This window comes from Micromesistius poutassou, assembly GCF_964030765.1.
Source record: "Micromesistius poutassou genome assembly, contig: SCAFFOLD_3254, whole genome shotgun sequence".
Lineage (NCBI taxonomy): Eukaryota > Metazoa > Chordata > Actinopteri > Gadiformes > Gadidae > Micromesistius > Micromesistius poutassou.
In genome coordinates this window covers 23,142-38,211 of record NW_028179513.1, presented here as the reverse complement: position 1 = coordinate 38,211, position 15,070 = coordinate 23,142, and the positions used below count along the sequence as shown (strand labels likewise).

Here is a 15,070-nt window from a genome sequence, read left to right as displayed (position 1 = left end):
AACCCAAACCCAGGGAGGAGGTCCTCCTGGTGAAGGAGGTCCTGAAGGTGTGGATGTGTGTCAGTGTGTCTGAGGACCCTTCCTCCACCTGGGGACACTCTGTAGAAGGACAGAGTGCCAGCAGGCCTGTCCAGATACACTCCTACTCTGGTAGAGCCAGCGGGGCGGAGAGGTATGTCTGTCTGACTACCGTTGTAGCCAGGCAGAGTAACCACCATCATGACAAACAAGACCCCAGGACTTGTTGTTCTCTTCCAAGCTCGCTGTCATCACCGCTCCTCTCCTCTCCTTGTGATTCCTCTGTATGTCACTGCTATCTCAACGCCATCCTTTCCTCTCTACCTCCCAGTAACAGCGGCCAGTCAGAGCCTCTCTAACACAACACCTGGGGCTGGGAGTAAAATCTCTCTGGGTGATCCGGATACGACTGGTCCTCTCTGACCCGCGTCACCTTTCTGTTGTCCTCAGACAGAGAGAGTCGTCTGTGGGCTGTGTTCTGGGTCCAGTGTGAGTTCACAGGCATCTGACGGAGAACAAGACATGATGAGCTACTGAACCCTTCTGCATCTTCATCTTCATCCTCATCATCATCACTAGTACTTGCTGGAAGCATTGACATCTTAGATATGCTAGGATGCTAAATCCGAGGACACACACACACACACACACACACACACACACACACACACACACACACACACACACACACACACACACACACACACACCACACACACACACACACTCTTCAACACTTCATCCACTTAAGCCATCATAACTTGGTCAAAATTCAACCGTTTACCATCATTCAAACTATTAAACAAATCTACACATTTGTATCTTCAATAATATTTAATCAGTCCGGACTTCCAAGTACAGACTTCCGAGGACGCGAGTACGCACCTACAATTGGAACAGCAGCGGTCTCGATGACGTCATCACCTCAGCTCTGTTAACTGCTTTACGGCCTCATGTAGGCATATACTACTGAACAATTTAAACTAATTATATAAAACTAAACCCCAGCCTCTTTCATTTTAAAATAGTATGTCAATATTTTGAATGAATATAAATGAAAAGATATGCTTATCGTGTGTATAAGCTATTCACACAACTTTTTATATGTAGGGTACAGATGCGCGTGCCTAACTGGCTATGTAGTTGGAGAGTAGACTATTGATATAATAATAATAACGAATGAGCGAGAAATGACACAGATTAGAACACACACACACACACACACACACACACACACACACACACACACACACACACACACACACACACACACACACACACACACACACACACACACACACACACACACACACACGATCGGATGGATCCGACCAAGATTTTCATTGCCGTTGTGATGGGTTTCCTCTATCAGCGACTTATACAATAAAAACAAATTATATTAAACAAAACCCCAGCCTCTTTAATTTTAAAATAGTATGTCAATATTTTGAATGAATAGGCCTACATTTTTGTTATATATGTCAAATGTTCCTATATATAGCCTATTATTATAGCTTACATACTAATATTTTAAAACATGGTAATGCGAAATCCATCCTGGGATATTTAACGGTCCAAGTCCACACAAGTCACCTCCGATGCGTCCTCGGTGGAACGGCCAGTTTAAGAACGCATGGAGAACACACACAAGGGTTTTTACGACTGTACTTGACTTGATGCGTACTTGGAATTGGAACAGTACTTGGGCTACGACTGATGACGTTTCACGAGAACGCAAAGTACACAAGTACAGACAAGAACCCACATTGAGAAACGGCCTCTCTCTCTCCCTCATGGACTACAACAATGGACTACAATAGTGGACTACAATAGTGGACTACAATACTGGACTACAATAGTGGACTACAATAGTGGACTACAATAGTGGACTACAATAGTGGACGTTGTCCGAACCACTTTTTTAAATGTCAGCCACAGTTCGGCTTTCGGTCCCCAACCTCATTGATCGACCTGGCAACGTTTTCCCACGCCAGTTTTTTGCTTTTGGTGCTGATTCCGGAGGAAAGAGAGCCACACAAGATCTTATTTCTGGCCTCTACCTCCGAAATCAGCACCTCCACCTCGCATTCACTAAAGTTATTTTTTCTCCATTTTCTCCTTTCTCCTAACAAGCGCACTACTGCAGGTTTATTTATACAAATTAGCATATTAAATGAGGGAGGAGACGGGTGGAGATGGAAATGGGTGGAGAGACGGCTCGTGCATGTGCGCTCAATTTCACGTTAATTGGGATGTACAAAGAGAATCTGTGTGAAATCGTGCTTACGCAAGGATTGATACATCCAGATTTTTTTGTGAGCATCAGCTTTCCAGATTTTGGCGTCCGCAAAGTTTTAGTCAGAAATCCACGCAAGTCTTACACAACAAAACACAAATCACTGCCTCCCTGCTTCTAGCCAATCAGCTACTAGCCACCACCAATATACTACCTGGCCTTCTTTCATCCGCCGTCTTGTCTCGTCTCCACCTTGGATTATCACTCCTGCTACACCAGACTCTTAGGACTCTCTCCTCTACTCCACCAACTTCTGGCCCACTCAGCTACACCGCCGCTGACCTTCACCGCCTCAACAATAACCATCGTCTCTCTGCTGCTGCTGCCCCTGCAGCCAGCACAGCCGGAATCCTCCGCCGACGCCGCTACATCCATCCAGGTTCTGGCCCCTCTCGCAACCAACACCTCCCCCATGGCTCACCCATCCCCTCACTCTGGACTAACTCTCGCCCCCCCGTCACCCCCACCTGCCGTACTGCCAACCTCACTAACCTCCGTTCCCCCTCCCCTGCCCCCCCATCCATCTCCCTCGCACTGCTGAACTGTCGCTCCCTCTCCAACAAATCAGCCGTTATATCTGAACTGCTACTGGACAATAACATGGATCTGCTCCTCCTCTGTGAAACATGGCAACAGCCCCTGGACTTCTACGCTCTCAATCAAGCCACTCCTTCCAATTACAGTTACATTGCCAAACCCCGCCTCTCTGGCCGAGGGGGAGGCGTTGGCGTTCTTCATAAACAATCCCTGTCCATCACTGAACTGAACCTCAACCTCCCATCTATCTCATCCTTTGAACACCTTGCCTTCTCCCTCCCCAACTCCATCACCACTGTTCTAATCTACCGTCCTCTGAAGCCACACCCATCTTTTCTCTCTGAACTGTCTGAACTCCTCACCATTGCGTCCTCTCTCTCTTCCCGCCTCCTACTTACCGGTGACTTCAACATCCACACGGACAAGCCGACCGCCCCACTGACATCTGACTTCCTCTCCCTTCTCACCTGTTTCCACCTCACCCAACACATTGACATCCCCACCCATACCAAAGGCCATATCCTCCACATAGTCTGCTCCGCCTCCCTACCCGTATCTAACCCCCATCCTCTCCCCTTCCCACTCTCTGATCATCTCTGCATCCTCTTCTCCGCTCCTCTACCCTCACCCCATAATCCCAAAAAGCGCTCCATTTCCTACCGCAACATCAAACCAGTCAACCCACTCTCACTCTCCCAGCTCATGTCCTCTGCCTTCCCCCCTGACTCTGCCCCCTCTTCCCCTGACGACTATGCCATCATGCTCAACTCCATCCTTTCTGACTCCCTTGACTCCCTTTCCCCCTGGAAGACTTCCTCTGTCTCATTCACTAACTCCGCCCCCTGGTACACCCCGGAACTCCGCACCATGAAACAGACTGGCCGCCAACTCGAGCGGTTATGCAAGCGAACCCGCCTCACCGTTCACGCCGAAGCCTACAAACTAGGGATGTCACGAGAACCGATACTTCGGTACCAAGTCGATACTAAAATTCAAAAAACGTGACGGTACTTGTTTTTCTTAGTACCGTAGGTACCGTAGGTACCGAGGATGCAATTCCTCTGGACGTCACGTGGGCAGCATATACACCTACACAGGAACATGGAAGACTGGTCGATAAATCGACTCGTCGATAAAAAGAATAACAAGAGTCGCGTCTGAAGTACTTTGCGTTTGGAACGCTGCGCCGCGCGACTGTTTCAGACGGGACCCGTTTCAATGTTTCAATCGGCAGGTTGTAGTAGGTGCGGTGGTGAATGTGTGCGTGCGTGTGCGCGTATGCGTGTGTGTTGCGAGTGTATGCAATTTCAAAGTAAACAAACCAACTCAAAGCCGATGCATGCATCCAAAATTATTCGTTCAAAACCAAATAAACAAATCAAAAACAGCGTTGCTTATTCGCTTCAAATACTTTTTCTTTTCAAAACTTGGTTAATTAATACGGCGCGGTACCGAGCAGTTGAAAACAATGTTGGCGTCTCCTGTGGCTGCCTTGCGCACCTGCGTTATATTACTTAATATTAGGTTGGAAGTTATGTTTTAAACCCCGCCATGCACGCAAGTGTAAACGCCAGCCGCATAGCTGCATGACTGCCTGCTTTCAGCGCGTATTATTATTTTTTTAAAATTATTATTACTTGAACGCTACATGCCACTGTTCTTTTTTTGTAATGTTAATAGTGGTTTATTTTTATTCATTACTTGAAGGCTACATGCCAGTGCCACTGTTTTTTGGAATGTTTAAATGTTTTTAATAAATAAAGTAAATGGGATTTATTGTTTTGTTTTTGACCGTGGTATCGAATTGGGTATCGAGAATCATGGAATTTCACTGGTATTGGTATCGACTACTAAATTTCTGGTATTGTGACATCCCTACTACAAACATCACATCTCCTCCTACCGTGACGCTCTCCATGCTGCTAAATCCGCCCACTTCTCCACCCTCATCAACAGCACCAACCGGAACCCCCGCATCCTGTTCTCCACCGTCAACAAACTGCTCCAGCCGCCGGACATTAATCCACCCTCCTCACCTGACCTCTGTAACTCTTTCCTCCTCGCCTTTAACCATAAAATCTCCCAAATCAACAGCTCCCTGACTGCCGCCGTTAGTAACTCCTCCACCCCCACCATTCCTGTCCCCCCCCCTCCCTGACCACCCACCCTTCCCTTCTTTCACTGCCTTCTCCCCTGTTGACTCCTCCCACATTTTGGACATCATCACTGCGTCCAAGACAACCACCTGCTCTCTCGACCCCCTCCCAACGACTCTAACCAAGGCTTGCCTCCCTGTCCTCATCCCCCACCTCACCACCCTCTTCAATCAGTCCCTATCTCTTGGTCATGTTCCCTCTGTCTACAAACTTGCCTCCATCACCCCCATCCTCAAAAAGCCCACCCTTGATCCAGCCAACCTCTCCAACTACCGCCCCATCTCCAACCTGCCGTTCCTCTCCAAAACTCTGGAACGCATTGTCGCCGCCCAACTCCACACCCACCTCCGGTCAAACAACCTCTATGAACCCCTCCAGTCAAACAACCTCTATGAACCCCTCCAGTCAAACAACCTCTATGAACCCCTCCAGTCAAACAACCTCTATGAACCCCTCCAGTCAAACAACCTCTATGAACCCCTCCAGTCAAACAACCTCTATGAACCCCTCCAGTCAAACAACCTCTATGAACCCCTCCAGTCAAACAACCTCTATGAACCCCTCCAGTCTGGCTTCCGCCCGCTTCACAGCACCGAAACTGCCCTTGTCAAAGTCATCAATGATCTCCTCACCTCTGCAGACTGCGGTGCCCTCAACATCCTGCTTTTACTAGACCTCAGCGCAGCCTTTGATACTGTACACCATTCCATCCTCCTCAAAAGGCTGCGCCAACAGGGTGTTAGGGGCACCGCACTCGACTGGCTCACCTCCTACCTCACCTCCAGGCAACAGTTCGTCTCCCTCTCTGGCCACACGTCCACCCTCTCTCCTGTCACGCAGGGGGTCCCTCAGGGCTCAGTCCTCGGCCCCCTTCTTTTCATCTGCTACCTCTTCCCCCTTGGTCACATCATCCGCAAACTCAATCTTGACTTCCACTGTTACACAGATGACACTCAGATGTACATCAGTACCAAAACCACCCAAAACCCTCCCCTCACCCACATCGAAACCTGCATCTCTACAATAAAAACATGGCTGACCCACAACTTTCTCAAACTTAACAGCGACAAAACAGAGCTCCTTCTCATAGGCACCAAATCCACTCTCAATAAAACTGGACCCATCTCACTCAACTCCACTCCACCATCGACGCCTCGACCATCACGCCTCCCCCCTGGCACGCAATCTTGGTGTTACCCTGGACCCCACCCTCTCCTTCGATCCCCATGTCAGCTCCATTGTCAAGACCTCCTACTTTCACCTCCGCCGCATCGCCAAAATCAGACACTGCCTCTGCCCCCTGCTGCTGAATCCCTTATCCACGCCTTCATCTCCTCCCGTCTTGACTACTGCAACTCCCTCCTCACTGGCGTCACCTCTCATTCCCTCCATAGACTCCAAATGGTCCAAAACTCTGCTGCTCGCCTCCTCACTCACACCCGGTCCCGTGAGCACATCACTCCCGTTCTCCACACTCTCCACTGGCTCCCCGTCAAACAACGTATCAGTTTCAAAATACTCCTGCTGACTTTCAAAGCTCTCCACCACCTGGCCCCGCCCTACCTGTCTGACCTCCTCATCCCCCATCGCCCCTCCCGAGCCCTCCGATCCTCCTCCACTCTCACTCTAACCGTACCACCCTCCAAACTGAAAACATTCGGTGACAGAGCCTTCTCCAGGGCAGCCCCCCGACTATGGAACTCTCTTCCCCAACCTGTCCGCGACTCTCCCTCACTTCCCACATTCAAATCCACTCTAAAAACCTCTCTCTTTTCCCAAGCCTACGACCTCCCCTACCCATGACCACCTTCATCCCTGCCCCTGCCCTTGTCCCCCTGACTGTCATCACCCTTTTTGTGTTTTTTATGTCTTCCACAATGTAAGCTTCTTTGGGTCACTGAAAAGCGCTATATAAATTTCATCAATTATTATTATTATTATTAACAGTAGAACACGTATAGTTAAAAGCCTAAACAGCCTCGTTGGTGGATAGCAGCATAGGCTCTGTTTGATTGAATAAGGGTTGCATTTCTTGCCTACTACCTCCCACCGATCCACTGCCTCTCTGTCCTCTCCCTACGCTTCAATCACGTAATGATGATGATCTGACAACGCACGCACATCGTAAAAATAAACAAAATGATGAATCAAACTAAACAAACACTTACACTTCTTTAAATCTGTTTCCAGGTCAGGCAGCTTCTTCATCTCCATGTTCAGTGTCTCCTTCAGCTGATCCAGGGCTCTCCTCAAGGTCCCAACGTATGACGGAGGACGGACCTCCACAGTCGTCCAGTCCCTGGTGGGTGGAGGATCCTTCAGGGATCTGAAGGTCTGGAGGAGATGGAGGTGGTCTTCAGTGTATGAGAGCTGCTTCACCTCTGATCTTCTATTGGTCAGATCTTCTATCTCCTGCTCCAGCTCTTTGATGAGGCCTTCAGCTTCTGTCTCTGTGGATTTCAGTTTCTCTTTAACCGTTTGGTTGTGATCATCCTGGCACTTTTCAACAGAGCGCTTCAGAGCAGTGAAGACCTGCACACCATCGGCTATCTCTTTGTCTGCGTCTGCTTTGCTACGTCCCACTGTGTCTCTGATGTCCTTAATCTTTCGTTGTCTCTCCTGGATCATCTGCTGAACTTCAGCCTCTATCTTCCCCAGCTGGGCCGTCTTCACTTCATATTCCTCCTTTAGAGGTACAACAGGATGGGACTTGTGGTCACCCTCTGTGCAGAACAGACACACACACACCTGTTCAGTCTGGCAGAAGAGCTCCAGGAGTCGGTCGTGTTTCTTACACACCCTGTCCTCCAGACGGTCCATAGGCTCGACCAGCTGATGTCTCTTCAGGCTTGCGACTCTCTGATGAGGCTCCAGGTGGGTGTGGCAGTAAGAGGTAAAACACGTCAGGCAGGACTTCACAGCCTTCAGCTGGGTCCCAGTACAGACGTCACAGGGAACTTCTCCTGGTCCAACACAAGGCTGCTCTTTGACTCGTACAGAACTTCTAAACCGATCAACCATCCCTGATATGAAGGTATTGACCTGTAGATCAGGTCTTGTGTGGAACAGCTTGTTGCAAACAGGACATTTGTACTGGACTTGGTCATCCCAGAATGTTGAAATACAGGTTCTGCAAAAGCTGTGTCCACATGGTGTGGAGACTGGGCTGTTGAACACATCCAGACAGATGGAACAGGAGAAGTCCTCTTCAGACCAGGAAGTAGCAGAGGCCATTCCTAGAAAACATGGATAACAATAGTAAAATAACAGTTTGAACTCGTTCAAATGCAAGTGCTTTATACGTTATATATTTTGTTGTTTCAAGCAGAAATCTTCATCCAATAGGAGGTACAACATGAAGTCCTGCAGACAGGACATCTTCACTGAGGATGAGGGGTCAATATTTTGGACTCACCTTACAATGTTTGTCTGATTATTTAGTTTAATTTAAATTAAAGGATTTATACATTCTCAAAGTACATTTATATCAATTATTGTCTCAAATATGGGATAAGTTTGTGTCCAAAAACAACGTTTGCATAGGGTGAGAAGTCTCAGACTTCTGCCCAGTTGAAACAGCCGAGTGTCACAACGCTACACTTTCACTTTTAACATGGAAGCACTTTTTCTGTCCCTGAAAACTAGAGGTTCAAATACAACGTATCCAAATGACACAAAACCACAACATTGGAAGTTATTCAAATAGTCATGACGTCCGGAATCGATTAATTGCAGATTTGATCTAATGAGCACATTTCACTGACTGAAGTGATCTATTGCTTTTATAAAACGGTTACATAAGTATGGCGAAATGAAAGTCATAGACACCCTCAATTTTGAAAAAGTGAGAAAGTCGGAAAAGCATTTTTTTAACCAATACAAAAAAGTAGTCCCTCCTGGCTGCCTGCAAAGTGTACGGCGGTTGCTATGCAACACACTGTAGCGTCCTTCAGAGAGAAGGCTAGAGACCGTAGCTCGGTTCGCCGGCAATTTAGCCTACTATCGAGTTCACTCACCGTGTGCACCGTTCCCTCTCCAGCAATCAACATGTTTTTAGGCTTCAGTGAACTATGCTATCGCTTTTATATATAAATAAACAACAGTTCAAGTTAGGCACGGAGTGATACTGAACTTTGTAAACTGAACGGGCGTCATAGCTGCGTGTATACGCTCAATATACAACAGTTGGGAACCAATCAGATCGCTTGATTCAAGCCACCCGTTTTATAAATTCTCATAGAACTAATGCTGTAAATTGTACAGGGAACCCTCTAACCTGAATGAACTTTGAAGGGTTTGAGACCAGAGTTCTGTCAGGGTTAGAGTCCTAGAATCCGGGTTGGAGTCCCAGAGAAAGTGGGTATACCATGTGGGTATACCAGAGAGACTGTTGATCTGATTTAAATACATTGCACTTTCTAAAATGCTTTTTTAACTTTAGCCTTTATTTCTATTTATTTTACTCTCTTTTTTTATTTTACTTATCTATTATTTTCTTTTTATTGTATGACAATGTTAATATGTGAAGCACTTTGGAGATATAGTTACAGCTCAGAGAAGTGCTCTGAAACCTGAGCATGGTGATCAACTGTTGTTTCTGCACAAAAATCTGAAAACATGTGAAGCCTTAGCTGCCAGTACAAGGACACTTTTAAGTTTGTTTAAACAGTTTTCTGTATTTAATGTTTTTTTTAAATAAAATAACTGGTACGTCAGGTGGACATTCCTACAGCCAATAGAAGTGCACTTAAAGTCATGTGAAACCAGAATATTATTGTTGCATCAAAAATCTAAAAGCATAAGAGACAACAGAAAATGCCATTTTACGTTTAAGAATGAAAGTATATTTTATTTGCATATATTAATAACTCTGGGATTAGAATTTTTTAAAACTTTTTACTCTCTGGGCCTGAATTGTGAGTGTTTTAAGTTGTGCCATCCATAGAGAATAATGAAGAACAGCTGTTGTAGTAAATTCTGTGTAGGACATGGTCATTATTCAAAATCAACGTGTATCGCGATGCGCATCGTATCGTGGCCTCTGTGTCGTGATACGTATCACGTGGTGAGGTTGTAGGGAATACCCAGCCATAATAGAGATAACCTTGAATAGGTTAACCCAGCGGTTCTCAAACTATGGTACGCGTACCACTGGTGGTACGTGATGCGTTATTAAGTGGTACGCTAAAGAGTTTCCAAAATATCATTCATTACTACATACATACATACATACATACATACATACATACATACCAGTGTTTCCCATACATAGACCAATGTGTGGTGCAGCGCCACAAATTCAACAACGAGCGCCACAAATTGATTCCGCTTTTTAAATTTATTTTTATATTTATATTTATTTTTTAATGCGATTTGTAAGTATAAATATCTCACTCTCTCACGCACACGCAACAAATGTCACGCCAAAAAAAGAAAAATACCCGTTAGATCTCTCTCAACGTACCAACCCTCCCCCCCCGTCAACAATCCCGTCCGCCTGCAACCCAACTCCCACCCCCCCCCCCCCCCCCCCCCCGGTCAACAATTCCACCCGCGGTTATAATCAGGGGTGCACATAACTGGTACGGCACTTTTGCGTAACTCACCGTCAGGTCATCAAAACAAAACTACACGTGTATCTTGTACTACTCCTGCGTTTCCCCACCTGCGCAAAAAAAGGCAAACGGAGCCGGAGCGCTGTGTGCGCTGTGCACCGCGCGCACACTGGAGAACTGCTCAAAATCAGCTGGTTTTGCGCAAACATCCGTTACTGTGAGACATCCTATACGCGCATTCACGAGATATGTAACCAGCCCATAACCGTGAATGTCGAATCATGGATTAAACGTCTGAAAAGGACCGAGCGGGATCTTTTCCAGCGGTGAACAGAAGCTGCTTGTGGAGGTCTATGAGGAGTACACGCATATAATAACTCTAACAGGGAACACCGTAACCATTAATAGAAACAGGGAGGCTGCCTGGCACAGAAATCGGCGATCTGTTGAATGCATAAGTAGTATTAAGCGTAACATATTTTAATTTAATATTGACTATCGATTTGGAATCAGGGAGATAGTCTTGAGTTAACGTGTCGGACTTGCACCCGGTCGTCCGGGATTCAATCCCCACGCAAGTAATAGTAATATAGGAAGGATTACTAGAGATAATAATGAGATCAAATAACTTTTCATGCCATTTCTTTTCCATTTCTTTGAATATTCTTAATTAGGGAATTAATAAAATGAATAAAGGGAATTACAAAATGAAGCCAACGCCAAGAATACTATGAATTGCTCTGGACACGAACATCACAGGGCAAGTGCTAGACCATTCACCCAGCCGCTGATTCCTGATTACGCAGTAATACATAGATTAGTGTAGAAATGTGTTGAAAAAATAGCCACAGTAATAATAGATAGCAATTCATTGAATTATTTCATTTGCATCATTTAATCTTAGACCCTTAGTGAAAATATACGCTGTTTGTACTTCATATATGTACATTTATGACAAAATTGTGAGGACTAGGCTTGGCGGAACCTTCTGATGGTACACTTGTTGCTGACAGATGGATTTCTCTGAAACACCGCTCAAGTTAGCCTGACAGTTAACCTGCTCCCGACCAGGTTAGTTTGGGCGGATAAATTGCCATGGTTACTTAGCGGAGATTCCCTTAAGCCACATTAATGGAACGCAACTCTAGCTGAAAGAAGCCCGGCTAAGCAAAATAAGCCCGGCTTTGCGTTTAGCTTGGTTGATGGAATACCCCCCTGAGACTGAAGCTGACCTCAGTGTATGTATACTACATGTAGACATGGCAGGACTGTGTTTGCAGAGGCAGGCGCGTCCGTCTCATGAGGCTTATGGAAGTGCAGTTATCAGCGGGCTGGCCGACTTTCAATATTATTTGTATTTAGCCTTACATTTTCAAACAGGTTGTTGGTACACTGTTGTTATTCTTAATGTTCTCACTTGTTGTGTGCGTGTGTGTCTCTGTGTCTGTTCTAGTGCTACCACTTTGTACAGCTGACCACAGTTGACCAACCCGAGACAAATATTTTCTGAGGTGGTACGCGGTATAAAAAGTTTGAGAACCACTGATCTAGAACATATCAATACAGTGAGAATATACGACCAATAATCTAAAGAAAACATGACATTTAGCGAGCTGTACCGTAGCTTCTCCGTGATGAAAACGTGTCCTGCCCCTTGTCGTGTGAAAATATTACAGCACAGAAGGAAATGAAGATCAGTCGAAGGAAGAGATTCAGGTGTTCACCAAAACACAAAGTAAGAGTTGAGAACCGAGACGAACGCTAACACAGTTCTAAAGAAGACAGTGAAGACAGATCGAATGAGGAAGGAGACTTTGAACACCAGCCACCAGTAAAACCATCAATCATTAACTAACTAAAGAGGATGACATGGTTTACCTGTACCACACCCACACACACACACACACACACACACACACACACACACACACACACACACACACACACACACACACACACACACTGCAGCTTAAGAGTCAAAAGTAGAGCAAAAGAGAGATATAAGAGATAAATACAAAATAAAATAAAAATAATAAAATAAAGATAAAAACGATGTACACTATCTACACCTCTCACAGGTGTATATCATAAGTATAGTTACACAGGATACTGGCTCAGTATGAGTATAAGTACACAGGATACTGGCTCAGTATGAGTATAAGTACACAGGATACTAGCTCAGTATGAGTATAAGTACACAGGATACTGGCTCAGTATGAGTATAAGTACACAGGATACTGGCTCAGTATGAGTATAAGTACACAGGATACTGGCTGAGTATGAGTATAAGTACACAGGATACTGGCTCAGTATGAGTATAAGTACACAGGATACTGGCTGAGTATGAGTATAAGTACACAGGATACTGGCTGAGTATGAGTATAAGTACACAGGATACTGGCTCAGTATGAGTATAAGTACACAGGATACTGGCTGAGTATGAGTATAAGTACACAGGATACTAGCTCAGTATGACAGGGCCGCTTGGGGGCGTGTCGGTGTGGCTGTCAGTCAAAGAGTCGGCAGCAGTGATTGGCTGAGCCGCGCTGTGGTGTCAGCGAATCAGAGAAGAACTCTTTGTAAACAGACCGCCTGGAGACACGGATGATCCCCTCCTGGTCGCTGCTCCAGCTGACATGTTACTACTAACATGTTACTACTAACACGTTACTACTAACATGTTACTACTAACACGTTACTACTAACACGTTACTACTAACATGTTACTACTAACATGTTACTACTAACATGTTACTATTAACATGTTACTATTAACATGTTACAACTAACACGTTACTACTAACATGTTACTACTAACATGTTACTACTAACATGTTACTATTAACACGTTACTACTAACATGTTACTACTAACATGTTACTACTAACATGTTACTATTAACATGTTACTATTAACATGTTACAACTAACACGTTACTGCTAACACGTTACTGCTAACATGTTACTACTAACATGTTACTACTAACACGTTACTGCTAACATGTTACTACGAACACGTTACTACTAACATGTTACTACAAACACGTTACTACTAACAGGTTACGTTACTACTAACATGTAACTACGAACACGTTACTACTAACATGTTACTACGAACACGTTACTACTAACAGGTTACTACTAACATGTAACTACGAACATTAGTACTTCTGTCTGGGTCCTAGAATCCGGGTTGGAGTCCCAGAGAAAGTGGGTATACCATTAGCACTAACATGTAACCACTAACATGTTAGTACTAACATGTCACTCTGTACCCCTGCTCTATATATATTGTTTCCAGCAGCACAGGAATGAGCAGACAGAGTTCAGGCTGAAGGCCGTTCTCAGCTCTGGCGGCCCCTACACACCACCCTGAGAGGGGCCTTCATAGTGATCACACACACCAGGAACACACCGCTAGTACCACACACACCTCTACCTCAGGGGCCCATTCTCCCAGGGTCCTTTGCGGCATCAGACTTGGCGACCAGGGCCGTGACACAGCCCCCACCTGGGGGGCCACTGGTCCCCGAAGACCCCCACGCCCAGCACACAGTCCCTCGTGTTACGGGGCCCTGCCAGGGGCCCTACCGGGGGCCCTGCTGGGGGCCCTCCCGTGGGTCCTGCTGGGGGCCCTACTGGGGGCCCTGCCGGGGGCCTACTGGGGGCCCTGCCTGGGGGCCCTACTGGGGGCCGCCGGGGCCCTGCTGGGGGCCCTGCTGGGGGCCCTACCGTGGGCCTACCGGGGGCCCTGCCGTGGGCCCTGCCGGGGGCCCTGCTGGGGGCCCTGCCGGGGGCCCTGCTGGGGGCCCTACCGTGGGCCCTGCTGGGGGCCTGCTGGGGGCCCTGCCGTGGGCCCTGCTGGGGGCCCTGCCAGGGGCCCTGCTGGGGGCCCTACCGGGGGCCCTACTGGGGGCCCTGCTGGGGGCCCTGCCGGGGGCCCTACTGGGGGCCCTGCTGGGGGCCCTGCCGGGGGCCCTACTGGGGGCCCTGCTGGGGGCCCTACTGGGGGCCGCCGGGGCCCTGCTGGGGGCCCTGCTGGGGGCCCTGCTGGGGGCCCTACCGTGGGCCTACCGGGGGCCCTGCCGTGGGCCCTGCCGGGGGCCCTGCTGGGGGCCCTGCCGGGGGCCCTGCTGGGGGCCCTGCTGGGGGCCTCGTTTCCACCGAGCGGTCCTACTGCTCGTTGCGGTACAGTGCGGCTCGGTTCTCTTATATTGGCGTTTCCACCGCCAAGAGTTTGCCGAAATAAACGCGCTGAGTCGACCTATTTTTCGACACTCCTCCGTTGGGTTACCAAGCCGTCTGAAAGGGTGGCGAAAACGTGGAGCTACACACACGCCGTTATTCTGAAATCACTTAAAAAATATCCCGTTTGGTATGACCAGGTCACTGATATCTTTAACACTAACAGCGATTGACTTGATCTATAAATGAAGTCCCTCAATCTTATTTGGCTTAACACCATGACCAACATTCTCAAACATCCATTAACATCCACATTTGCCTCAAA

At 47.1% G+C, this 15,070-nt stretch overlaps 1 protein-coding gene across 1 annotated transcript; it reads right to left on the bottom strand.

The window, feature by feature from the left end:
* Positions 1 to 6,252: 6,252 nt before the first annotated feature.
* Positions 6,253 to 12,427, bottom strand: LOC311372770 (E3 ubiquitin/ISG15 ligase TRIM25-like). The gene is made up of 2 exons (XM_084489714.1): positions 12,181 to 12,427; positions 6,253 to 8,242 (listed from the first exon to the last, which is right to left on the bottom strand). Exon 2 carries the CDS (start codon positions 8,238 to 8,240, stop codon positions 7,083 to 7,085), a length of 1,158 nt encoding a protein of 385 aa, XP_084345840.1. The 5' UTR covers positions 8,241 to 8,242; positions 12,181 to 12,427; the 3' UTR covers positions 6,253 to 7,082.
* Between the last annotated feature and the right edge of the window lie 2,643 nt (positions 12,428 to 15,070).